General features: G+C 45.6%; 1 protein-coding gene across 1 annotated transcript in view; it reads right to left on the bottom strand.

Annotated features, from left to right (window-relative positions):
- Positions 1–4,265: 4,265 nt before the first annotated feature.
- ATP2A2 (ATPase sarcoplasmic/endoplasmic reticulum Ca2+ transporting 2) overlaps positions 4,266–25,134 on the bottom strand; it is a 21,979-nt gene continuing 1,110 nt past the window's right edge. Inside the window, exons 2-17 of the mRNA XM_027772165.1 lie at positions 21,146–21,234; positions 19,927–20,029; positions 18,961–19,092; positions 18,816–18,877; positions 14,045–14,150; positions 13,606–13,779; positions 13,340–13,558; positions 12,113–12,448; positions 9,602–9,822; positions 8,787–8,989; positions 7,845–7,930; positions 7,416–7,549; positions 6,746–6,863; positions 6,532–6,659; positions 4,644–4,873; positions 4,266–4,468 (exon numbers count right to left, since the gene is read on the bottom strand). Coding sequence (XP_027627966.1) covers positions 4,266–4,468; positions 4,644–4,873; positions 6,532–6,659; positions 6,746–6,863; positions 7,416–7,549; positions 7,845–7,930; positions 8,787–8,989; positions 9,602–9,822; positions 12,113–12,448; positions 13,340–13,558; positions 13,606–13,779; positions 14,045–14,150; positions 18,816–18,877; positions 18,961–19,092; positions 19,927–20,029; positions 21,146–21,234 — 2,544 coding nt within the window. The remainder of the gene's footprint in view (positions 4,469–4,643; positions 4,874–6,531; positions 6,660–6,745; positions 6,864–7,415; positions 7,550–7,844; positions 7,931–8,786; positions 8,990–9,601; positions 9,823–12,112; positions 12,449–13,339; positions 13,559–13,605; positions 13,780–14,044; positions 14,151–18,815; positions 18,878–18,960; positions 19,093–19,926; positions 20,030–21,145; positions 21,235–25,134) is intronic.

Below are 25,134 nucleotides of genomic sequence, written 5' to 3'. Positions count from 1 at the left end.
CCTCCATTCTCCTCTTGGGATCTTGGGACAGGCATGCACCTGTGCCCTGGCGAGTTTAAGCCACTGGGTCCAGGACTTGAACTGTGGTCGACTACATGGGAGTCCAGCAACATAGCCATTACACCAACTGCTGGTCCCCAGCTGTTTTTTCAAGGTCATTACCCACATAACCCAATTAAGTTGACCTACTAAGTAGAAACACCACTCTTCAAATAATGCCTTTAATTACTAGTTTTAATCAAGGAGTCTGGTATACATTCCATGTTCCCATTACTATGCTCTATTTTTTTCTTAAAATTTTTTGTGTGTGGGGCTGGCAGGTGGCATGGTGGTTAGAGGCGCTGGATTCCCACATGGCCAACTGCAGTTCGAGTCCTGTACCTGGCAGCTTGCTTCCTTGCTTTCCCCTTCTGTCTGTCTCTCTCTGGTCAAATTAAAAAATAGTAACAAAAATTAATAACTAAAAAAAAAAAAATTTGTGTGTGCTACAGGACACGTGCATTTGCCAGAAAGAAATCAGCCCCTGGGGGATGACCCACACGGCAATCTTTTCTCCTCCAGTCTCTTAGGATTTTGGGCATGCATGCACTTGGCCAGAATGAGTTTTCAGTCACTGTGTCCAGGACTCAAACCAGTCAACAATGTGGGAGTCCAGCAACATAACCATTACACCAGCTGCTGGTCCTTCCATTACTATTTTACACTTTACCTCATTGTTAGAATCGCCTGTTTGATTAAGGTGTTTTTGTTTTTGGGTCAGCAACTGGGGTGGTGGTTAAAGGGGCTGGACTGTCACATGGCTGACTGCAGTTCATGTCCCAGACCTAGAGGCCTGAAAATCACATCAGGCACACATGTGCGTGTACCCCAGCTCCCTGGAGAATGGACTACAGCAAGGTCATTCCCCCGGGGCCGGGGGTGGTTCACACTTTCCCTCTCAGTCTCTCGCTGGTGAGTGCAGGTGCCCTATGGCAAAACCCCAAAAAACCGTAACTTTTTAAAATACCTCTAAGTGAATTATCACATCACACTAAGATGTCAGTTCTCCCTAAATTATTAAACTTTCCTTGATGTGTCCATTGATCCAGTATGACCCTTGTTTTTTATTCATTGAAGCATTTTTTTGTTTTCTTACCTGATTGCATTGACTAGTATCTCCACAGCAGTGCTGAGTAACAGACACCTGTGGACTTAGTATAATTCTAAAGTTTATCCTAACAGCTGTGCTTTAGTTTTCATTCTTTTTTTCCTCCCTGATTGCCAGAGGGTATGTGCCTTTGCCAGTGACAGCAAGGGAGAGGTAGAAAGTACCCTCCAACTGTGAGTGTCACACTGCAATCTCTCCTCCCTCCATCGTTCCAGGATTTGGGGCATTCACACACATGCCTTGTCTTTTTCAAGCCACTGGGGCCAAGATTTGAACCATGGTTAGCTACGTGGAATCCAGCTTCCTTAACCACTAGGCAACAGATCTCATTGTGGCAATAAATGGAAATTATGGTTAGTTAAGACAAGATTTTAAACTTTAATATTTTCTTCCACATTGGGGGAGTTGATAGTACTTAATAGTTTTGCTTGTTTAGATTTATAGAATCCTCCAACTACCCTTGCATCCGGGTATTACCTTTTCAACAAAAGAACCACCTTATGGAACGTGGAGTCAGGGAGGGGCGCTTCACTCTAAATCTGCGTGGCAAATCACTGACCATCAAATGTCTAAGTTTCACCTCCCCCCTGCAGTAGCTATTCAGTTCTATTTCACCTCTCTTCTGTACCTATCAATTGGGACAGTTATTTTGGATTTTGCACTTCTCCACTGCTATAGTTTTCCAGTCTCTTGAGTCTCAGCTTTCTTAGTGATGTTGACTAGTGAGACCTTGAGATCTAGATTCTTGAAAGCCCCCACTGGTGATGCACACTGGGTTTCCCCGTCCTCAAAGGGCCAAGAGCCAGATGGGACTCTTACAGATCATGTCTCACAGGAGCGGAACTTCTACCACTCTGCTTTGCCTCCCAGTTAGGACCGAGGAGTTCCCAGACACTCTCCATGGGAGGGCGAACCGTGTTGCTTCCAGCAGAGGTGCAGGCAGGAGCCCTGGAGCCCATCCCCAGCCTCCCACAGGAGAACAGTCAACAGCGCACCCGGAATTTACCGTAGAATAGATTTATTTACCTGAAACCATGTCTGTGCAATGCCTCTTGTTGCCAGCACAGAAAGAAACAAACTCATCTCTATTTACAGTCTAAAGTCAAACATGCGTTGTGGTAAGTTGACGTTTAGCATTTTATTAAGATAAACGCGTCACAATATTTGTATTGCACCAACATCTGTCTACTGCTTCTGGTTTCATTAAATAAATTACAGTGCAAAATAGCTGTCTGCACACTCAAAAATAACTGAAGGTATGAACTTGAAGCCTACATTTTAACCAACACCTGTAGTGTTTTTAAAGAATTTATAAATAAGCAAACTGTACAGGGCCAATTAAAAAGTAGCATGTTTCAATGTCACTGTAGAGAATTCGCGCTACTTACAACTGAAGGCATGCATTACAATAGAATATTGTACATTTATATAAGCTACGACATTTTGCACAGAGAAATGTGGAGACTTGGCTGACGGCTTCTAAGTTCTTGGATAAGGTATCAGAACCTTAATTCTTCTTGCAGCAAAGAAACCAAACTTCTCTGGAGAGGTTCTGATTAAGCTAAATTGTATGTCTGTAATCATTACTTTGATTTGAAAGCTAAAAACCCCATTGGTAATACACATTTCCTCCATATAACACACGAGTTGGGAACTTTTTCTACTTTTCCTTTTCCTCAACATCAATCATGCAGAGGTTGGTAGATGTGTTGCTAAAAACGCACATGCACGCAACCGAACACCCTTACATTTCTGCAAAATGGTTTAGGAAGCGGTTACTCCAGTATTGCTGAAAAGGAAAGAGAGAGGAAATCAGCTTCATGAAACACAAGAAGGAAATGTTAGAGTAACAACCTAAGGTCAGCAGTGACAGATGAAAAAGGGTACTCAGCTTGGTCTTTTAAGATACTAAGACAAGCGTTTCTAACACTGTCCCTGAGGCGCTGGGTCTGCAGACACGGGCTTCATGCCACAGCCCCATGTCTGGTTACAGAGCAAAGGCCAGTGCTGCTCGCAGGAAAACGTCAGGCGTGGAGCGGTGAGTGGCAGAAGCCAGGCCTCGGTTGGCAGTAGAGGGTGAAGAGTGGGCAGCATGGCAGCTGTGCAGAGCTGCCAGCCCTGCCTGCCTCCCTGGGCTACAGGCCTCCCACTGCCCGATCCAGGAAAGGAAAGCCCTTTCAGTAAAGCAGTCTGAGGACGGTTCTCATTAGCAGAGACGGGCTGTTCTGGCGAACATGAAGGTGGAAGTCAAGGGGCAGCCCCGGGCTCACAGCTCAGCACACTGCAGCTGTGTGTGCTCTGGCTCGGGTGTGGTAGGTACGCGGCAGACACTGAGCTAATGCTTGTGGTCTCAGGTATTCCTGAGGCCAAGCCCTCGACTTGAGGGTGATGCGGTGGCAGCCACCCTACCTGGCTGGGGAGACGCCCTAGTTCTCCCCTACCCCAACAGAATAGGTCACTTGCGTTCTGCAGAGGGGCCCAGTCAGGGCATGTGTGAGGCTGCCCTGGGCACAGTGGGGCAGAGCTCTGTCAGAGGCTGGGTGAGGCAGGGGGTAGCGAAGAGCAATGCTGAGGGGAGGCCGGCAGCCCACCTGCCATCAGGGAAGAGCTCAGGGCTGCTTCCAGGCAGAGCTGCAGATGGGGAGAAGGGCTGGGCCTCGTCTGTGGGCTGACGACGGAGCAGGGTAGCTGCTGACATGCTCTCAGCTGGCAAAGCCACACAGTGAAGGCCACGTGGTCCTGCTCAGGGCGGCAGCAGGCCTAACCTGCTTCCCACTGTCTCGGCCAACCTAGGTGGGTGCCCAAACTGCCTTGTAGGCCAGAGGCACCTGAAGCCAAAAGACCACAAGGCCGTGGCCGGCCCAGGGACATGCGGATCTCCCCCAGCAGCCCTCACCACTAAGGCCGCAAAATCAAGGGACCAAGTCAAGCTGACTAATCTCTGCTGAGCGGTGCATGGCCCGGCCAATGCCGCCATCCTGTTGGGTTTGCAGCTCAGAGCCACTCCCCGTACTCCAAACACCTGCCCCATTTCTCTCTACACCTCATGATGCTTAAAGTGGCAAAACCTACCCTGACTTCCTCTGTTGGACAATCCAGGCTCCCTTCCTCAGGGTCATCACTTGCAAGCAGCCTGAGGCTTCACAGAGCCTGACCAGGTCTGTGCTTTGTCATCCCTGTCCCACTTCCGCCCCCTACGCCGGGACCTTTCAACTCTGCAGCAGCCAAGCTGTGCTGCTTCATTCACACCCCTCAGCTTCTCCCGGGGCTCCAGGTAGCTACAGCACATCTTCTGGCATCCCAGTAACCAGGGCTTGCTACCTTCCGGAGACCAGCAGGCCCTGCATGAGGCTGGGGCTGGGGCTGTGCTCTAACATACTCTGGAGAGAGGACTGGCCCCTTAGTCACAAAGGATGTGACCCAGAAAGGCCAGTGAAAAAAAAGGTGGCCTATTTAAGAGGAACCCACGGAGGCCTGGGTGACTAGGTTAGGGTACCTGCTCGCACCAGCTTCTGCTTTTTAATGAACAAGGCAGCAAAGTTCTGGAATGATTCCTTGCAGTTAACAAAGGTAAAAGCTTTATCCTTTTTTTGACTCTTTACTTCACTACCCGAGGAAGCATCCTTCCTTCGGCCTGTCAGTCTATCCAAAGCAGCAGGAACGAGGCTCCCTTCCTCGGCTTCAGTCTGGTGTGGGCTCTCCCTGGCACCTTGCTGAGCAGGTGTCCTAAGCGGTGTGGTCGGAGTCATGCCCACTAGCTGACACTGCACGACGACTCCTGTGCCCTCCACTCATGCCCACTGCTGTGGGAGTGGCAGGGCACAGCAGTGTGGGACGCTGAGGCTCATCTGTTAGTGGCCCACAGCTGGCTTATCTGGGGCAATCACTTGTGGGATAAATCCAAATCCCAGGGAAGGAGATACTCACGTTAGTGGACGGATGTTGGAAGGCATTGGAGAAAAACAGCACAGTTAGGACAGTTAATGACGTACACACGGTGGGAGGACTGCTCTCGGACATGCGCAAACATTGGTCACAGTCACGATGGTGATGGTTAGTGCACGCTCAAATAAAAATAGGTCTATACAATATGTTCATCTGGTCATGTGCTATTTACAGATTTTACAAAACACACGCACACACGCACGCGCACACACTCACGCACACACGCTTGTCCTGACATTTAACACCGGACTAGAACAGGCCAGCAGAAACTTGCATAAAACGTGTACCACTAACGGCCACTACTGCCTCTACATCAAGTGAAACGCCTACTGCTACGCGCTACCTGTGCGGCAGGACAGGACTGCTCTTCCCCTCAAGCACAGTAAACTAAAGTTCTAAGAACTTGAGAGTTGGGCATATCTATTATATAGTTCAAGATAAGTCACTTAGAAACAAGACAGTTCTTTTTCCTCTGTCCATTTAAAATGTTTTATTTCTCTTTTAAACTAGATTGTGAAGTGCCACTGAAATAGGCAATGTTGGCAAAAACAATGTCTGTTACAATAAAATACATTAGACATTTAAATAAATAACCTTAAAAACTATGTGAAGGGACATAAACCCGGTCAATTGAATCTGGAACAATGTTTTCTGCACAAGCGAGAACAGGCATACCTCTCATTAAGACTGATGTAAACAGAGCCATCCGAATCCTACAGAAGAAGCCGAGCAGGGGTGGGGTGGGCTGGGGCGTGGGTGAGCGGAGGCCGCGAGGGTGAGGGAAGTGGCAAACCAAAAATACTGACTGAGGTAGCAGGGCTCTGCTCAGTGCAGAAATTGGCTTATGAGTAAAAATTAGACTGTGATATCAAATTAAATCCAGATGATCATGCAAAAGACACAATACATGCTACTTAGTTTTAGAAAAAAACCACACACATTCATTTCCTAAAATCTGCTGCCAATTAACTTGCTGACAATGTCTGCTGGCTCAACTATTTTTTATACAAGGATGAGTATTAAACAGAACACTGTACATGCTTTTTCATCTACAAAAAAATATTTGCATAAAATAGTGTTAGTTCTCTGTACATGTCAATGGACACTTTAATTATGTGTATAAAAAAGGAAAATCTTGCCCCACTGGAGTCAGAAAAAGCAAAACAAAATCTAGAATATGAAACCTCCTTCACCAGCCAATATGTTCATGTGAAAATTCAGCAGAAATAGACAGTTGCTTTAAACAATAAAAAATTAATTGATTAAGTTAAACATCTTCTTTATGTGAAACTGTCAGTCAGGACCAGAACATGTCACTAAAGTTAGTGTCTGTGCTATAGACCCAGATCACCAGGGGCATTATGAGCAGCACGAATGGCCAGGAAATCCCGTCGGTGCATGCCGAGAAGGAGCAGGGTTTGGTGGCAGGCTGCACACACTCTTTACCAGGCTCCAGGTAGTTGCGGGCCACGAACTTGAGGGTCTCGTCCATGAGAATCACAGGCAAGGAGATTTTCAGCACCATCAGCCACTGGGTCAAATTCAGCGGTGTGATCTGGAAGATAAGCTGAAACACAGGGAAGCCGCGTCAAGCTCCCAGACTTTTCAGAAAGGAGGCAGCTGGTCCCACCCCGAGGTTCCATGACCACTTACTGGCAAAGGCTCTACATAGAGAATCAGGAAGTGGAGCGACATGGACAGGCAGATAGAGCCCACGAGCCAGATGTTCTCCCATGGGGGCATCCTCAGCAAGGACTGGTTCTCAGACAAGCTGCAGGACAGGAAAGGTCATGAACTCACCAACAGGGCAGAGGTCATCTCATGAGAGGCTGTTAGCGAGCTGCTGCCCTGCAGCTCGGGAAGGCAGCTGCTAACTGGCACCCTGCACTGACCCCATTCCAACGACTGGCGAGGAGGAGTTCAGATATAGGACACTGCGAGTTTGACACCAAGGCTTTTTGGTGCAGCAGATCCTGTCTCTGTGGCTCAAAGCTGTTCTCAATTGCCCTGGACACCTAAGCTATTTAGAAAGTTCCATTTTTGGCCTGGCTTAATTGGATAGGACCATTTGTTGCCTGCCCCTGTGGGCGTTAGTGTAAGAGGGTAGGTACCAAAGTTGCTCTTCTGGCTCTGCTGTTCCAGGATGAGCTCTTAAGAAACACGTGCCTAAGCACTCCCACTACTGCCTGGAGGGAATGGCAGCTTCGGCTTTAACCAGTGCTGCCGGTTCTTCCTTTTGGGGAGGAAAAGCCTTCTCATGATCCTCAACCCCCAGTGCCTGGTACCACAGCTCTTGCCACATCCTGCCACAACCCTCGCTGACCTGTTGAGCGCGTTACACATCTCGATGGTTACTAGGACAGACAGTGCCATTGTCATTGGGTAGGGAGATTCAAAGATTGCACAATCCACTCCTTCAAAGTCCGGGTTGTCCTCTTTACACTGGAGGAAATGACTCTGCAACAGAAGTCCAACCAAAGCCTGATCAGCCGAGCAGATCGCCCAAGTTCGGATGCCAATTCCACACCCAGCCCAGAACGGTCTACACAAGAATCAGGAAATGACTGAGGAGCAGCAGCTGTGGGGTTTTACCCTAGATCCCAAGGAAGCCCTTGCTCTTCAGAACCCTCTCAGATACAACTGCTTGTTGTTGGACCTAAAGGTGACTGACGGGCACCCAAGCCAAAGAACAGATCAAGGCCTGCAATGCCACACAGCTACAGTTCAGAGAGAATCAAGGTGCGTCAAATACCAGCTGGTAGAAGGACACTCTGGGACCGCCGTCGGCAGCGATGAACCACCACGCAGCAGCACCCACGGTAGCAGCGCCGACGTAACCTGGAACAAACACGACAATGCTGATGTCACGGTGCTCACTGCAATCCCGTGAGGACAACTGGAGGCCGACGGAGCGGGAGCCTGTACCAACACAGGCGACTGCTCAGCCAGCGTCCCAGGAGCCACGAGACAAGAGGCAGCTGTGCGTGCCGATGCAATTACCCACCCACAGAACTGAAGGCACGTGGCACACAGGTCAGAACGGCATGTCTTGCTTTTGGGAGAAGACCCCAGGCCATAAAACCTATCTATCTGCTAGACTCGCTGGAGGGCACAAGTCCAGGGGACAGGCACACTGAATTCAGGGAGTGGGCTGGCTGAGAGGAGCCTTTCCACTCGGTACCACTGTGTGCGCTTGCATTTTAAGTGGAGTAAATTATTACTAAAACACCTTCCCGGGCACCTGGGGAGGTGACTTCATCTCTTTGGGTCTCACTTTCCTAACTTCTGAAGGGACGAGCACCAGCATGCAGGTCAGGAAGATGAGGGCTCACGAGGCGGCAGACTGACACGGGCCCCAGGCATGCATGCCCCTCTCCTGCTTACAGGAGTGGGGTCTTGGTTATATACGTGGAAGTATCTGTTGGGCCTTGCCTATGAGCTCTGAGAAGGCAGGAGGACCCACCCAAGCCACCCCTGGGTTCCTGTGCACTCAGGGCTGACTCGGAAACCCTCACAGAAGCCCGAGGGAGGCAGCATGTCAGAACATGCACTATCAGGAACTTTAGTCTGCGGTACAGTTCACTGAAATGCGAGGGCACGCCCCATTTCCTGCTACCTTAACGTGGGGATGAAAGGGAAAGGTTCTGACCCACCCCCACACATGCACAAATCAGCATTAAAAATCAGTACTCACAGCCAATAGCCAGGTAACGGAAGAAGAGCCAGCCACTGATGAGTGGCTCCTTGGGGTTCCGTGGAGGTTTATTCATGATGTCCAGATCAGGGGGATTGAAGCCCAGCGCAGTAGCAGGCAGGCCGTCTGTCACCAGATTGACCCAGAGCAGCTGGACAGGAATCAAAGCCTCAGGAAAGCCAAGCGCCGCTGTCAGGAAAATACTGTTTGCACCCAAGAAAAAAGAGAAACATCAAATGACTTTTGGCCACTATTTAAATAGCATTATCACACCCCCCCCAATAAAAATCAACGGGCAGCAGGCCGGCAGATGGCGTGGTGGTTAAGGACGCTGGACTCTCACATGACTGATCGCGGTTTAAATCCGGGACCTGGCGGCCTGCTTTCTCACTGCCCCCCACCCTCCTTCTGTGTGTGTGTATCTCTGAAAATACTAAAAATAATAATACAGTTAAATAAACTAATTCTTTTAAAAAAATCAATAGGCAGCAACAGTGAGTATCTGAAATAACTTTGGATAATCATAGAGCATTTATTATATACCCATTTTTAATTAAAAATTTAGATGGCTAAGACGATCGTGTGACTACATGGGTAATTTCAACTTGCATCATGTTAGAGGAGTCTTTGCCCACTGGAATGGACAGGCCTCCTGCAGGCCAGGAGCACTACTGCCTTCAGAGGAATCCTGTGTTGGGTCCACCCTTCCCTCCAACTTGGGCACAAAAATGAGAGCTACCACAATAGGGAGCGCAAACCGGCCAGTACCATAACTCGTGGTTTTAGACAGGAACATCACGCCATCACAGACCTACCAGACGACTTCCCCCACGTTGGACGAGATGAGGTAGCGGATGAACTGCTTCATGTTGTTGTATATGGCCCGCCCATCCTCCACAGCAGCTACGATGGTCGAGAAGTTGTCATTGGCCAGGACCATTTCAGAGGCAGTTTTAGCCACTGCGGTGCCAGAACCCATGGCAATACCAATCTCGGCTTTCTTCAGAGCAGGAGCATCATTCACCCCATCGCCAGTCTGAAAGGGAAGCCGATGTTCAGGTCACAGACGCCGGCCACATAACCCCTTCCCTGGGCAAAGAGGCATAGTAGAATTTTTTTTTTTTTAAGTTGGCCTCAAAATATGTTTTACCTGGGACACATAAGATTGTCCAACAAGCTTACCAAATGAAGTTGCGAGGGAAGTGGAACAAAGGGGACAGTAAAATAACCGATTACATGTACCATACCAAAACCCCAAATGGAGGGACCAGCAGTTAGCGTAATGGCTATGTCGATGAACTCTCACGTAGTTGACTATGGTTCAAGTCCCGGACCCGGTGGCTTAAACTCATGCCAGACGCTTGTGTGTGCGTGCCTAAGATCATGAGAGGAGAGTGGAGAAGGGACTGCGGCGTGGTTTCTCGCTTTCTGTCTATCTCTCTCTGTCTTTCTGGTGAGCGCACACGCCCTATAGCAAAAACCTCTCCAAAAAAACCACCACAACAACAAAAAACAAACCAAAAAAACCACCCCAAATGCAACCAACTTGGCAGTCAAGATGAAGTACTTATATCTGCATGGATAAATCTCAAGTAGAAGGGCTGGCGGGTAACATGGCAGTTAAGGGCACTAGACTCCCTCCCACATAGGCTGACCGTTGTTTGAGTCCCGGACAAGGCAGCATGCTTTCTCACTTTCTCTCTCTTGCTCTGTCCCTCTCTGGTCAAATTAAAATAAACAAAGTTAAAAAAAATAAAATGATTGGAACCAGCAGTTGGCATAATGGCTATGTTGCTGGACTCCCATGTAGTTGACTGTGGTTCAAGTCTCGGACCTGGTGGCTTAAACTCATGCTGGGCGTCTGTGGATGTGTGCCCAAGATCCAGAGAGCAGGATGGAGGAGAAAGGATTGCAGCGTGGCCATTCCCTCACCCCCTCCGTGGGGGATGATTTCTCGCTTTCTGTCTTTCTGTCTCTCTGGCCAGTGCATGCACCCTTTAGCAAAAACCTCTCCAAAAAAAATACATAATAAAATACTTCATTTAAAAAAAATCTCAAGTAGAAAAGGAACAGACTGCAAAAATATGTAAATTGTAATATTGTACTGCTATTTTTATTTATTTATTTAAATTTTTTTTGAGATTTTTTTACTATAGGGCATGTGTGCTCACCAGAGTCAGACAGAAAGAGAGAAATTGTGAGAAAGCAGTAATCCCTTCTCCTCCATTCTCCTCTCGAGATCTCGGGCACGCATGCACATGTGCCCAGCATGAGTTTTAAGTCAATAGGTCTGGGACTCCAACCATGGTCAACTATGTGGGAGTCGGATGATGTAACCATTATGCCATCTGCTGGTCCCCCATGTATGTTTTATATATTTTCTCTAAATTCCAACTTCAAGATGGCGATTATCTCTGGGAGAAAAAGTGTGTGTTTGTAATATTTGTTTTTAAAACCAACTTTTTAAAGTAAAATTTTATAGAAATCAATAAAAAGCAGGCTGGCAGGTGGCATGGTGGTTAGGGCACACGACTCCCACATGGCTAATCAAGGTTCGAGTCCCAGATTTGGCAGCTTGCTTTCTCACTTTCTCTCTCTCTCACATGTGCCCTATAGGAAACTTAAAAATAACAATAAGTAACTCTTTAAAAAAAAATCAACAGAAAGCAAACGAGCACAATGTTAGTACTTCTGAGTAAAAAACGAAACAATGAGAGAGTACTGGACTTGTTTCATCAACAGTCAGTTCTTTTTTTTTTTTTTTTAAGTGATTTTTGCTGTAGGGCATGTGCACTTGCCAGACAGACAGACAAAAGGCAAGAAATCACCCCTGAAGCGGGATGGCTATGCCACAATCCTTTCTCTAATCTCTTCTCAGGATTTTGGGCATACCGGCCCAGCATGAGTTCTAAGCTGCCAGTTCTGGGACTTGAACCATGGTCTACTACATGAAAGTCCAGCAACGTAACCATCATGCCATCTGCTGGTCCTGACAGAAAACTCTTTAAAGACACCTCATGAACAGTCTGAATGGAAGAGTTATCTAAATGCTAGGCACGGGACTGTCAACTGGGTAGGGTCCTGAATTTGTTTTCAGGAAATTTCAGATACGAAAATGTTTGCTTTAATCAAGACAAAGAAAGACCAGATGTCACCAAATAGCTCTCTGTGACTGATATACAAGGCACTAAAATCTTCTTTGCAAGTAGCACGGAATATGCCAACTACCGATCAAGAGAATTTTAGAAAGATCAAAGCAGGTGGGCAAAATCACATCCTGCTGTCTGTGTAGCTGCGATTACTTGTTCATATTCAAACACACTCACCATAGCTGTAATCTCATCAAAAGACTGAAGAAACTCTACGATCTTGGACTTGTGAGAGGGCTCAACCCGAGCGAAACAGCGGGCATTCAAGCAGGCATCCCTCTGGGCTGAGGGATTGAGTTCGTCAAACTCCCGACCCGTGAAAGCCTTGGCTGTCACATCCTCGTCCTGCCCGAAGATGCCAATGCGGCGACAGATGGCCACAGCAGTGCCCTTATTGTCCCCTGTGATCATGATGACCCGGATGCCTGCTTGCCGACACAGCTTCACAGAGGAGGCCACCTCAATTCTCGGAGGATCCAGCATGCCCACACAGCCGACGAAAGTCAGATTGGTCTAACATGAGAGAACCACTTCAAATTAAAACAGGAAATTCTGTTTTCCTCTGCCCCAGCTTGAAAAATGGTCACTTACACATTAAGAACACTTCTACATTTTCAAATGAGGGGAAAGAAAAGAATGTCACTACGCTTGTGTCACCAAATGATTTTTAAACTCTCATAATGATAGTATTGTGAAATGGGTTAAAAAAAGCCATATTGAGGAGTAAATGCCTTTGGTATTGTCCATTTGAGTGGCCATCTCCCTCATTCAAAGCCTCAGGACATTGCCACATACTTGATATGAAGGATTCTATTCTGAGCAGAGAAGTGAAAGAGCATCTATCTCTTGACTTGGGCATAAAAACATTTGCAGTTAAGAAAATCTTAAGTTGGGGGACCAGCAGTTGTCGTAATGGCTATGTCGCCAGACTCCCATGTAGTCGACCACAGTTTGAGTCCTGGACCCAGTGGCTTAACTCACGCCGGGCACGAGTGTTTGTGTGCCCAAGATCCGGAGAGGAGAAGGGATTGCAGCGTGGCCATACCCACCTCGGGGGTGTGTGTGTGATTTCTCGCTTTCTTTCTGGCAAGCACACACACCCTCTCCCCTCCCCCCCCCAAAAAAGAAAGAAAAACTTAAGTTACTCAAGAGTTGCAAAATTGGCCTTACAAGCTTACTTAAACTTGTCTTGATTATTCTTTGAAAGTAACAGACTATTACTAATTTGTTAACTCTATATTTGAAGGAGTAACATGACTTATAAGGGTGACGCACTTGGCTTATACTCAAACCACCACACCTCTTACTTGGCAAAAGCAAAAATCATTTGACCTTTTACTTGAAGGAGCAAGGTTTTAACACAATGAATGTGCAGGGCGTGGATGAGGACTTTCTGTAGCTGACCTCGTATTTAATGAAGTTGGCCGAGTCTTCGAGGTGCATTTCTTCCCTCCTCAGTGGGTTGTCATGAGTGGCCAGGGCCAGGCATCGCAATGTGTCACTGCCACTGCCCCATTCCCGAATGACAGACATGATCTTCTGTTTGACTCCAGGGGTCATAGGGACCTTTGTACTTCCAACTCGAACGTGAGTGCACCTGTCAATGACACCTTCGGGTGCTCCCTGCAAATATTACAATTCAGAGCAACAATTGTTATTTACTGGCTCACGGCCACATCAACCCTGGTCAGAACATCTTCATCCCAATCTTCCATACTTGCCTTCACAAACATCTTGCTCATTGATGTCCGGCTTGGTTTGTTTGGTGTACAGTAAACCGACATAGATTTCCTGTCACGAGAAAACTCCAGAGTAAACTCCTTTTTCATCAGCTGTTTAATGACCTGTGGAAAGAATAGGGGATGCTACTGGATGATCACTTCTGTGCTTTTTCCCCTTGTCCAAGTCCCTGTTAGATGACTGTCACTGGAAATGTAGTAACAAGGCAGGCGTGTTCTGGCCCACATGAAACGTGTGCTCTGGTTTGAGAGAGACAGACCCGAGTGTGACAGTATCAGTGCTATGGAGAACACAAGGCAGCAGCGGGAGACAGGAAATGCACGTATGTGGAGACCACAACGCTGCACGAAACAGTCAGGAGGTGGCAACACTCAGGTAAATATCTGACAGATGGGCAAGGTGGATGGTGGTGGAGAGGTCCCACCAGGCGAGGAAGCAGAGGGCAGCCTGCTGTGCTGAAGAGGCAGCAAAAGGTCTGTGTGGATGGAATGACGTCTGTGAGAAAAGGGGCACTGAGAGGGCTACGGCAGGGGGTGGAGAAGGCAGGTCACTGCAGGACATGTGGCTTCTGAGGGCGGCCTTGAAAATGTTTATGGGAAATGTGTATTAGAAAAATCACATGTGGGGGCCGGCAGGTGGCGTGGTAGTTAAGGGCGCTGGACTCCCACATGGCTGATCATGGTTCAAGTCCTGAACCTGGTGATTTGCTTTCTCACTTTCTCTCTCTGGTCCAATTAAAATATAAATATATACTTAAAAAAAAAAAAGAAAAATCCACACATAGATTTCAACACTTCTGCACCAAAACATGAGGGTTCAAGCGCTGGCAGTTAAGAATTGGCTGAGGGGAGACAATACCATTTAGTACGACAGGGACCTGGACTGGGATGGGCGGATGTGGGGTGGCACCACAGATACAGAGGAAGTCGGTGCTGAACAGGGCTCTTCACAAAACTCTCTTCCACTGTGGAAATGCTCCCCACTGGTGCTGTTCATACAGCCGTTAGCTAGGGCTACTAAACGCAGGAATATGGCTAAGGCATCTAAGGAACATGTCTATCTTAGAGCCCAACACACTGACAGCCCATCAGGGACCAGAAGCTTTGGTCATGGGAGTTAAATACAGACACAAACAGCCAAGGACTAGGTGTGGGGCCCCTTCCTTTGAAAGCACTGTGGTAAGGCCGGCAGGTGGCGTGGTGGTTAGGGTGCTGGACTGCTAAATGGTCAACCGTGGTTTGCCCTTTTTCCTTTTTTTTTTTAAAAAGAGGTTTTTGTTATAGGGCGCGTGTGCTCGCCAGAGAGAGACAGAAAGCGAGAAATCACCCCCCAGGGGGGATGGCCACACTGCAATCCCTTCTCCTCCATTCCCCTCTCGGGATCTTGGGCACGCACGCGCCCGGCATGAGTTTAAGCCTCTGAGTCTGGAACTCGAACCAGTCGACTACATGGGAGTCTAGCGACATAGCCATTACACTAACTGCTGGTCTCAAGTAATAATTCTTAAAAAAAAAGAAAAAAAAAAAGAAAGAAAAGAAAAGAGTAGAAATGGTGAGTGGGAAGTCTTCTCTGGCTGGTTAAGTATGTTTGTTTAGCTTTTGTACATATATTGTCGGCTGGCAAATACGTCTTTCTTATTTGGTGAGAAAAAATTTATATGCCCTTTCGTATCTGAGGTAGGCCTTATGGATTTTTGATGTTCCCCCACTGAAACAGTTAATAATTGCAGAAACTCCAAAGAACCTCAGCATCTAATCTAGGAAGCTGTGAGGGTTACAGTCTGTTCAGTTGGCTTTGCTGGGCTGCCTCAGGTGGCAAAGGCTGAGGTGTGGGACCATGCTGAATTCTGCACCATCTGAATGTGACGCTATTCCTTATGCTTAGTTTCAGTTAGCATTTGTACCAAAGGCTACAATACAAGAAGACTAAAGAACGCCTGGTGATTCTGAATCAGGTGTGAACCTACACAGCTGAGAGCCTGGGGGCAGAAGGAAAAGGCTCCTTCTTCCTGTACTGGGTGATTGAGGGTAGCTGTCCCAGATGGGCAACTAGGGCTGAAAAGCTCGCCCCTGAACTATGACCAAGTTCTGGCTCTCTGAGGTGGAGAGAGGAGGCAAGGAGCTTTTGGGGCCTCTCACCGAACGAGCCCCGTGAGTCACTGCTGACTCTGCTGGCAAGCTGAAGTGGGAAAAAAAGATGCACAGGAGGCCACGAAGCAAGAGGCTGGATCCGGCAGATGAGAACAAGGTCGCTAATTACTGCAGCAATCTTACGCCCCGTGTTCTACTTGTCCCCAGTCCTTGAGCAGGTACAGGTACAGGCCGAGAACCAAGCAATCTAAACTTGTCGGAAGCTGAGTTTCGTTTTTTCAGAAAGATGTCACAATGCGGCTTTGCAAGGGTCCACTCCTTGCAGACTGGCAATCAGGAAGTATGCGGTCTCCAGTGGAGGCCATGTAAGTAGGGGTAGGTGCCCTAAGGACCTGTGGGAATTGGAGACATCCTGTACTTCAGCTGAGACACCTCAATTTTGGTGTAAGCTTTATTCAGGACATTAAAAAAGGAGATAAATGATCAAAAGAAGAAAAGGGTGCTGGGGGGAAGGGTGGGGGAGTCTAGTCCTGCTTCCCACTAGCTGTGACACCAGATGCAAGTCGTGGAAGACAGCCTCAAGTGTCCTTGCCTGAATGCGTCAGACTGGACAGAACGGTCTGGAAGCTCCTTTCACAGCCTGAGATTGTACGTGGTCACCCACATCTTAAAGACGAGGCCCTGATTAAGAGGAGAGCACACCCTCCAACTCAGGTGCTCAGTGTGGCGCTGCCCCAACCCAGTAACACTCTGACTCCTCTGCCTGCTCCCCACGGATGGTGGAAGGGAGGGCCTGTGCCCACAGGACACACAGCAATAGCTGGCCACCTGTCAGAAATGAGCGCCTCCATACAGCTTTGTATCATGCCCAAAGAAAGCTACGATTGCCTGACCACCTCCAACCCTGTTCCTTCAGGCACGTAAGCATCTATCCTTTCCTCTCTCATTTCTCCTTATTCCACTAGGACCCTTGTTACAGAATAAAGTTTTCCTATAACAAGGCCCTACTTGGGGGCCTTGTTAAGTCGTAGCAATTTGGTGATGACAGGCAGTTGAGTCTGACAAGACAAATAACTAAGCCTGGTAGAACCCAATACTGCAGGGTTCTAGCTCAGGGACCAGGGGCTGGCTCAGGTGCAGCTCACCAAAGTCCTCCCCTACCCCCTGCTGCTGGTTCTGGTCATGGAGATCCTGAGTGAATCAGTCATGCTCAGGGATCTGACCTGCAGGAGAGGGGCCCAGAGGCTACATGGCCTCTGCCTCTTTGGAGTCAGGACCATGCCGGCCTTATTAAGTGAGTTGTATTTTTTTCTTCTGCTTATTGTCTAAGTCTATGTAAAACTGGTGGTGCTTCTTCCTTAGATGTTTGGTAGAACCAGGCCTAGAGAATTTTTATAGATTTAAACTTATAGATTATTCAATTTTAACAGATTAAGGTTAATAACATTTTTCTTGTTATCAGTTTAGACAATTCCATTACTGAACAGATTTGTCACCTCCTAAACTGTCACATGTACTGGTAACAAGTTGATCGTGGTAGGTTTCTGATCTTTTTTTTTTTTTAAACTTTATTTTAAATTTATTTTTATTACTAGTTTTTTATTTGACCAGAGAGAGAGAAAGTGAAAAAACAAGTCACCAGGTCCAGATCTCAAACCCTGGTCAGCCATGTGGGAGTCCAGCACCTTATCCACCATGCCACCTGCTGGCCCCAGGATTCTGATCTTATCACTGGTTTTTAACTATTCTTTTTTTTTTAAATTTAATTAATTCCATTTATTATTATTTTTTAATTTGACCAGAGAGAAAGAAAGGGATAGTGAGAAAGCAAGCTACCAGGTTCGGGACTCGAACTGCGGTTGACCACATGGGAATCCAGTGCCCTTAACCACCATGCCATCTGCTGGCCCTAACTATTTTTTTTCAGTATGTGCACTTAAATCTACAAGCTCCTCTGGAATGATGCCCTGGCATCATATAGTGATTCCAACATTTAGTTCCAAATATTTTCTCATTTCCAGTACGGCTTTTCTGTTTTGATCCATGGATTATTGAAAATATCAACTTGCAAATACTGGTTTCATTCCATTATAGTCAGCGGCACAATGTGTGTGATTTCAATCCTTTGTAATCTGCTAAGACTCGCTTCATGGACCTACAAATCTGGACTGTTCTGGTTAATGTTCTTCATGCATTTGGCATGCACAAAGCAGCATACAAGAAATACAGATTAGGTCAAGTATATTTACTGTGTTCAAATCTTTTATCACTACCAACTTTTCATCTGTCTATCCAATTGATTACTGAGATATGTTACTGGATTGTCTGAAAAGCCATGACTCATTTTTGCACAGAAAAACACATCAGGACTTTTCTGACGGCCAAATTAATCTGCAACTCTGTGAACTTGTCTCTCTCTTTTTTCTTCTGCTTTTAGTTTTTGCTTTGTGTACTTTAAATGGGTAATCTGATACCACGGACTAATGACTTGACCACTGGATTCAGCACAAGGTCACAGGTGACTCTAACAGGAGGTCTTTTATTCCCTTTAATATTTTAAAAAAATAATTATTTTTATTTATTTTCATTTGACTGGGGGAGGAGGGAGTGAAGAGAGAGGGGGAAGGAAAGTGACGAAGCAAGTTGCCAGGTCTGGGACTTGAACCACAGTCAGCCATGTGAGAGTCCAGAGCCCCCAGCTACCACACCACCTGCTGTCCCCAATCTAACAGGTCTTAACAGACTAGCAGAAACAAAAGCTTGCTCAGAGAGGACGTAGGAAAATAAAAACGAAACTGGCTAATCCATAGAAATAGCTCTTTCAAGAAGTTTTACTATATAGAAAAAGAAAAAAAACGGTTGCTGACATGAGAAGTAAGTTCAAATTCCTCTCCTAGGCTGATGGAGAAGATCAGGGGAGATGGAAACTGAAAGAGACCTTAGGAAAAGCTGGCTCTGCCAGGAGGCTCACAGTACCACGAGAGGAAGCAGTCCCGTGGGCACAGATGGCTTTGTGGAAACCATGTACTCACTGACAGCGAGGCCGTTACCTGAGGATGAAGGTGAGGAAGGAGCTATTGCCAGTCTGAGGAGACAAGGCAGCTGTAGCTGTCTGAGAGAGCAGGAGAGTGAAGGGACTAAGTATGCAGGGTCAATGGAGGCGCAGGAAACACCACAGCAAGCTCAAATACTGACCGAGTTGCAGGCATTGGCACGTTCTATTTTAGAAAGACCCTTCAACTCAGTATCAAACACGTTCATCTTCTCTACCAGGCAGGTCAGAGCAGTCTCTGTAGCTTCTCCAACTTTTTCATACACACCCTTCGCCTATATCAAAAGTGTGAAAAACGGAAAAGAGTAAACAGGTAAATTTCTCTTATACTTCTGGACACAGAAAGACAACCTGTCCTCTTCTGCACTGTTATTTGATGGACGATGCTTATTCCATCCCGGAGAATCCAGATAAAAGGTACTAGGTACAGGTGTGCCTGTTACCGTATTCTAAAATCTAGTTTTTTTACCTCTCAAATATAAGAAACCACTAATCCAAGTGTTTATTATTTCAGTCAACTACTCATCACAATATCTATTAATCCAAAGAGTGCTTGTAAACAGGACCTGTAATTCCAGTCATTGCTTGTAACCGCAAGAGTTATGTGCGGTCTCTGACAGGGACTGGCTTGTCTGTGAGATAGAAGCCAAAGGATCTACTATTGCTATTTACTTTTCTATTTGCTATGAAGACGAAGGGGGAAAAAGTTTTCTGCTGGTTAAAATTTGTATTTTCATTATATCATCAAATACTCTCTAAGCCCCAATATAATGTAATATGCATCTTAAGACCCTATGCTTAAGAAAACATTTTCTGTAGTGGGTTTTACTCACTTACACTCAGTTAACCCTGCTATCAACCGCTGAGAACATCACATGCACTATGACTGAGCTAAATAACTGCATAGTCCAGAGACCATGCTAGGCTCTCAGCTTTCTTTAGCTAGGTCATGTGGGCCCTGACGGACAGGCTAATGACGCAAAAGGGACAGAAAACCAGGAACCCTTATTTTTTAAAAAGAGGAAGGAAGACTGGATTTTCATTCCACCCAACCCATCCCTGAACCAGGAATAGCCAAAGCCTAGTTTCTCATTTACAAAGAGCCTTACCTCATTGTAATCCAAAGCAGAGTCATTACAAAGGGCACAGATTGTTGCTAATTCCACAAGCCCGTCGTACTGGTGGCATTTCACTAGCTTATCATCTTTATGCCTGTTGAGACAGAAAGCAAACTTAGAACACTGGGTCATCTCCAGTGACTCCCCTAATTAATAGTGAAGTAAGAATTGTGGGAACCATGGATGGAAAGTATTCAAAAGAATCTAAGTGATGGCTATTTGAAATCTGATCCTGGAGCCAAATCAGAGAATGGATCTCTGATATCAGGAATCAGAAGACCAGAAATTCTCTATGTCTTGTATCAGTGCAGAACCAGCCACAAACTCCACTTGAAGATGACCTTGTAACTTCTGTTTTGATCTTTCAGAGAGTGTGTGTGTTTGTGTATACACACATACATTATATATACCCCCGCCTAAGAAAAAAGGGGACAAACAGTAGAGTGGTGGTTCTGATGCCTGGATCCCACGTGGCCGACTGACAGTTCAAAATCTGGACCTGGCAGCTTGAGAAACATGGCAGGAGCATGCGTGCCTAAGATCCTACAATGAGGGCGAGATGGAGGAGGAGGGATGGTGGTGCGACCAGGCCCCATGGGGGTGCTTTCTCACTTTCTCCCTCTGGCAAGTGAACAAACTAGAAGAAAAAGTATTACTCTAGTAGTAAGTATTGACTTGAACACATTCAGAAAGCTGTTTTAGAGATGTTATAAATCTACACAAATGTGGTACTTCCACAATGGATCCTCTAAATAATGAGAGGGGTTGGTCCCACGGCCTAGTGATAAAGGCAGGGGTGTCCCACATGGTCAGCCATGTAATTCAAATCTTGTCCCATGATGCAAAAAATCCTGACAGGATGAAAAATGGAGGAGAAGGGATTGTGGTGTGACCATGCCCCACTGAGAGGTGCCCCCCCCCCATCTTTTTCTTATGAGTAAGCACATGAACCCTCTGGCAAAAATTTTAAAAATTATTTATATTTGTTTATTTATTTATTTAAATTTGACCAGAGAGGGACAGAGTGAGAAAACGAGGGAAAGTGAGAAAGCAAGCCACCAGGTCCGGGACTCAAACTGCAATTGGCCACATGGGCGTCCAGTGCCCCTAGCCTTGCACCATCCCCACTGTCAACCCGACCCTCTGGCAAAATTTTTAAAAGCAAAATAATAATAATAATAATAATAATAAAAGATCAACAGTTACTCACACTTCTCCAATAGGTGCATATGTTGACCCAGTTATGGTAAACTCATTAAGGGAACAAGTATCACCTTCAACTTTGTCCAGAATGAACATCTGTAGGGGGGGAAAAAGGCATAATAATCTTTTACAGGTATTAAAAAAAAAAAAAAAGTACTTCTAGAAAAAGAAATATGTAATTTTTCCTAGCTCAAGGCAAAAAACTGCTCACTTAAGAGAGTGAATTTAATAAAATTGAGGCTCAGCCTCAGAAGAACTGCCCCTGTTACATTAGATTGCCCCACCCATCCTGCCATCAATTTAACTGTCTGAAAAACAGCACTGCTCCGGCCAGTAGGTGGCATGGTGGTTAAGGGCACTGGACTCCCATATGACCAACCATAGTTCGAGTGCCAGATCTGGTGACTTGCTTTCTCTCTGTCCCTCTCTGGTCAAATTGAAATAAAATAATAACAAAGTTAAATAAAATAATTCTTTAAAGAACAAAAACAAAACCAAATCAGCATTGCTGAGATGCTGAATCCATAATAAGCAGCAGTGATGTGGTGGTTAAGATGCTAGCTGGACTCCCTCATGGCCAAGGTTTGAGTCCCAGACCTGGCAGCTTGAAAAAAAAATCACACAGGATGTGTGTTCATGCCCAAAATCCCAAGAGGAGAATGGATTGTAGCTTGACAATCCCCCCTAGGCCTTCCCATCTGTTTTTTTTTTTTTTTTTTTTTTTGTAAGAAAATGTAACCTCTTGCAAAAGCATTCATTAAAAAAAAAAAAAAAGATAAAAAGGGGAGAGGGCGTGGGCTGGCAGGTGGTGTGGTGGTTAGGGTGCTGGATGCCCACACGACTGACCATGGTTTGAGTCCTTGATCTGGCAGCCTTTCTCACTTTCCCTTTCTTTCTTCCTGGTCAAATTTTATAAACAAACAAACAAACAAACCTATGTATGATTAGGGACCAGCAGATGGAATAATGGTTATGTTGCTCAACTTCACATAGTCTTTTGCAGTTTCAGTCCTGGGCCCAGTGGCTTAAACTCAGGCCAGGCGTATGTGTACATGCCCAAAATTCTGAGACTGGAGAAGGAATTATGGCATGGCCATCCCTCCTGGGGGTTGGGAGGTGGTGGTTTATTGCTCTCTGTGTCTCTGGCTAGCACATGTATACTATAGCAAAACAAAACAAAACTCTTAAAAAAAAAGGTAGATAACTGTGTGCTTATGTTAAGCTCAAGTCAAAAGGCCACGTTAGGCTGGCCCCACACTACAGTAATTAGGGATTGTGCAGACAGTGCCAGACTCCACATCTGCATGGCTGACAGTGTGGTTTGAATCCAGCCCCATGTGTGCACGCATCAAAATCCCAACAGGATGGAGAAATGGAAGAAGTCTGCCCAGTGGAAAGTGCTTTCTCTGTTGAGCGCCTCTCCCGGGCCTTCCCTAGCCAGGATCACAGGCACTTGTGACTGCCTGGTGTGTACAGTTTGACTGGAGTGTCAAACCCTGATCTTTTTTTTTTTTTTTTTGAGAGATTTTCACTGTAGGGTGCGTGCGCTCGCCAGACAGACAGAGAGAGACATAGAGACAGAAAGTGAGAAATCACCCCCCAGGGGGGATGGTCACACCACAATCCCTTCTCCTCCATTCTCCTCTCGGGATCCTGGGCACGTACACACACGCGTCCGGCGTGAGTTTCAAGCCACCGGGTCCGGGACACGAACCGCGGTCGACTACATGGGAGTCCAGCGACATAGCCATTACGCTAACTGCTGGTTCCCTCAAACCCCAATCTTTAATGTGGCCTCGAGCACTGCAGAGCTGTGCACCACTGCAGGTAACCCACGAGACAGTCAAATAAATAAAACAGTAACGAGGGGCCAGGAAGTGGCATGGAGGTTGGGGGCACTGGATTCCCACATGGTTTGCCATGGTTTGAATCCCAGATCTGGCAGCTTGCTTTCTCACTTGCTCTTTGGTGAGCACACATGCCCTGTAGCAAATTAAAAATATAATGATAAATAATAATTCTTAAAAACAAACAAACAAACAAACAAAAATCCAGCGCAATTTAGAAAAAATAGCTATAACTCCTATTCTAATTCAAACACAGTTCGTTTGTCAAATGAAGAAAAAAGATGTGACCAAGGTCACATATAAAGATTCCAAACTCCTATAATACCTTAAAAACTCTACCAGAGAACTGCAGAGGTTAAAAGATGTGCTCAAGGTTACACAATTACTAAAAGGGAGAGAGAATTAGGTTTAACTACTAATCTTTCCTGTAAGAAAATTCAACTTTTACCTTTAAGATGCTTGATCTTCAGACATGTCTTTAACCTTTCAGAGCCTATTTTCTAACCTCATAAGCAGGGCTGCCGTAAGATTCAAATGAAATCACACGTGGAAAACTAACTGTACTGAACAAAATGCAAGCAAGCTGGATACCATGCTATTTCTTTTATGACACTCTCTATATAAAGAGTGAAATTCCTTGGGTCTATTCTAGATGACACTCAGAATTCTAATTCACATCAGCTAAATCTAAAGGCATTTTAGACAGTGAGCAAGTAAACCATTTAGGATCTGCAGGATGCGAGTCTTCCTAAGTCAAAGGCGGTTATGCAATACCACTGTAAGAAACCTCCTGTGGAATACAGACTGGCATCAGCTTTCTGCTCTAAGGAAGAACAGGCAGGCTTTTACTTTACTATAAAAAACATTCTAAATAAAAAAATGAGAGTATAAGAACAAAAGATGTTTCTAATAAACTAGGAAACAAATTTTGAAAAATATAATTTCATACACTGCTAACTTTCAGACAAAATGATTATTCTGGGGAATAAAAGTGTTCAGGCTCAGTTTAAACCATTTACTGGAGAAACTACAACAGACAATAAACTCCCCTTCTCTTCCCCAAATAACCACCATGGCAAAACTGGCTGCCGGCCAATCCATCTAACCTTTTGGTTCCAAGAAGTAGGAAATAAGTAACTCAGCCAAATCCCTCATCTCCGAGAGAAACCTAGACAAACTCACTTGAGAGCTGTAGAGCTCCGTGATTTGTTTTAAATGCCAATCCACCAGTTCTAAATACAGATTTGAATTTCACAGGTGTTTGGGGGAGGGGAGTAATCTAAAAACCACCATGAATTTAAAATCAGAAGATACTCAGTTTAACTTACTAAAACAATTTCTAATGAAAAAGAAAAAAATAGGCGAGAGAAAGAAAAACCAAAACCCAAAGATAAGGCCAAGAGATGACTATATCATTTCAATGTCATCCAGAGGCATTGCTTAACAGGCCCCTCCAGGGAAATGTAACACTGCTTGTTATTTATTAATAAGGTTCATTATTATGTGAACTTGCAGATCTTTGTCCTGTGAAAGATGACCTGCTATTTTATTCCCCTGTATATTAACCAGTTTTATAATCTAATTTAGCAATTCTTTCCTAAAATATTCTGAGTACTCCTCAAATGCTCTTGTAATCAGTTTTACAGGTTCTCTCAATAATTAATGAGTGGAATAAAATCTTTGACTTATGTCTCCTGTGTGTTTGTCTCAGTCACATGTACTTTTTGGAAAATATTATTGGACTATTACCAAGTTGTTTAAATAAAACCTAGAGAAACTGAATTATACAAAAGAACTTAATTCAGTTGTATCATTTTTTGCTTCAGTTTAAAATGGTGTCTTAATTTACTCCAAATGACAGTAAAACACTATAAGGAAGGAAGGAAGAACACACAGAATGAAGCTAGTTAAGAGCAATTATTTACTTCTCAGAAATAGAAGCATGCTGGGGTTGGCAAGTGGCATTGTGGTTAAAGGAGCTGGACTCCCACATGGCCGACCATGGTTCAAGTCTTGGACCTGGTGGCTTGCTTTCTCACTTCCTCTCTCTCTCTGATCAAACTGGAAAATAATAATGATAATAATAATAATAATAATTAAAAAAAAAAAAAAAAAAAAAAAAAATGCTCGGGACCAGCAGTTGGGGAAA

This window comes from Tupaia chinensis, unplaced genomic scaffold (assembly GCF_000334495.1).
Source record: "Tupaia chinensis unplaced genomic scaffold, TupChi_1.0 Scaffold000258_1, whole genome shotgun sequence".
NCBI lineage: Eukaryota > Metazoa > Chordata > Mammalia > Scandentia > Tupaiidae > Tupaia > Tupaia belangeri.
Note: the sequence above shows the minus strand (reverse complement) of the source record. Positions and strands in the feature narration are given on the sequence as shown.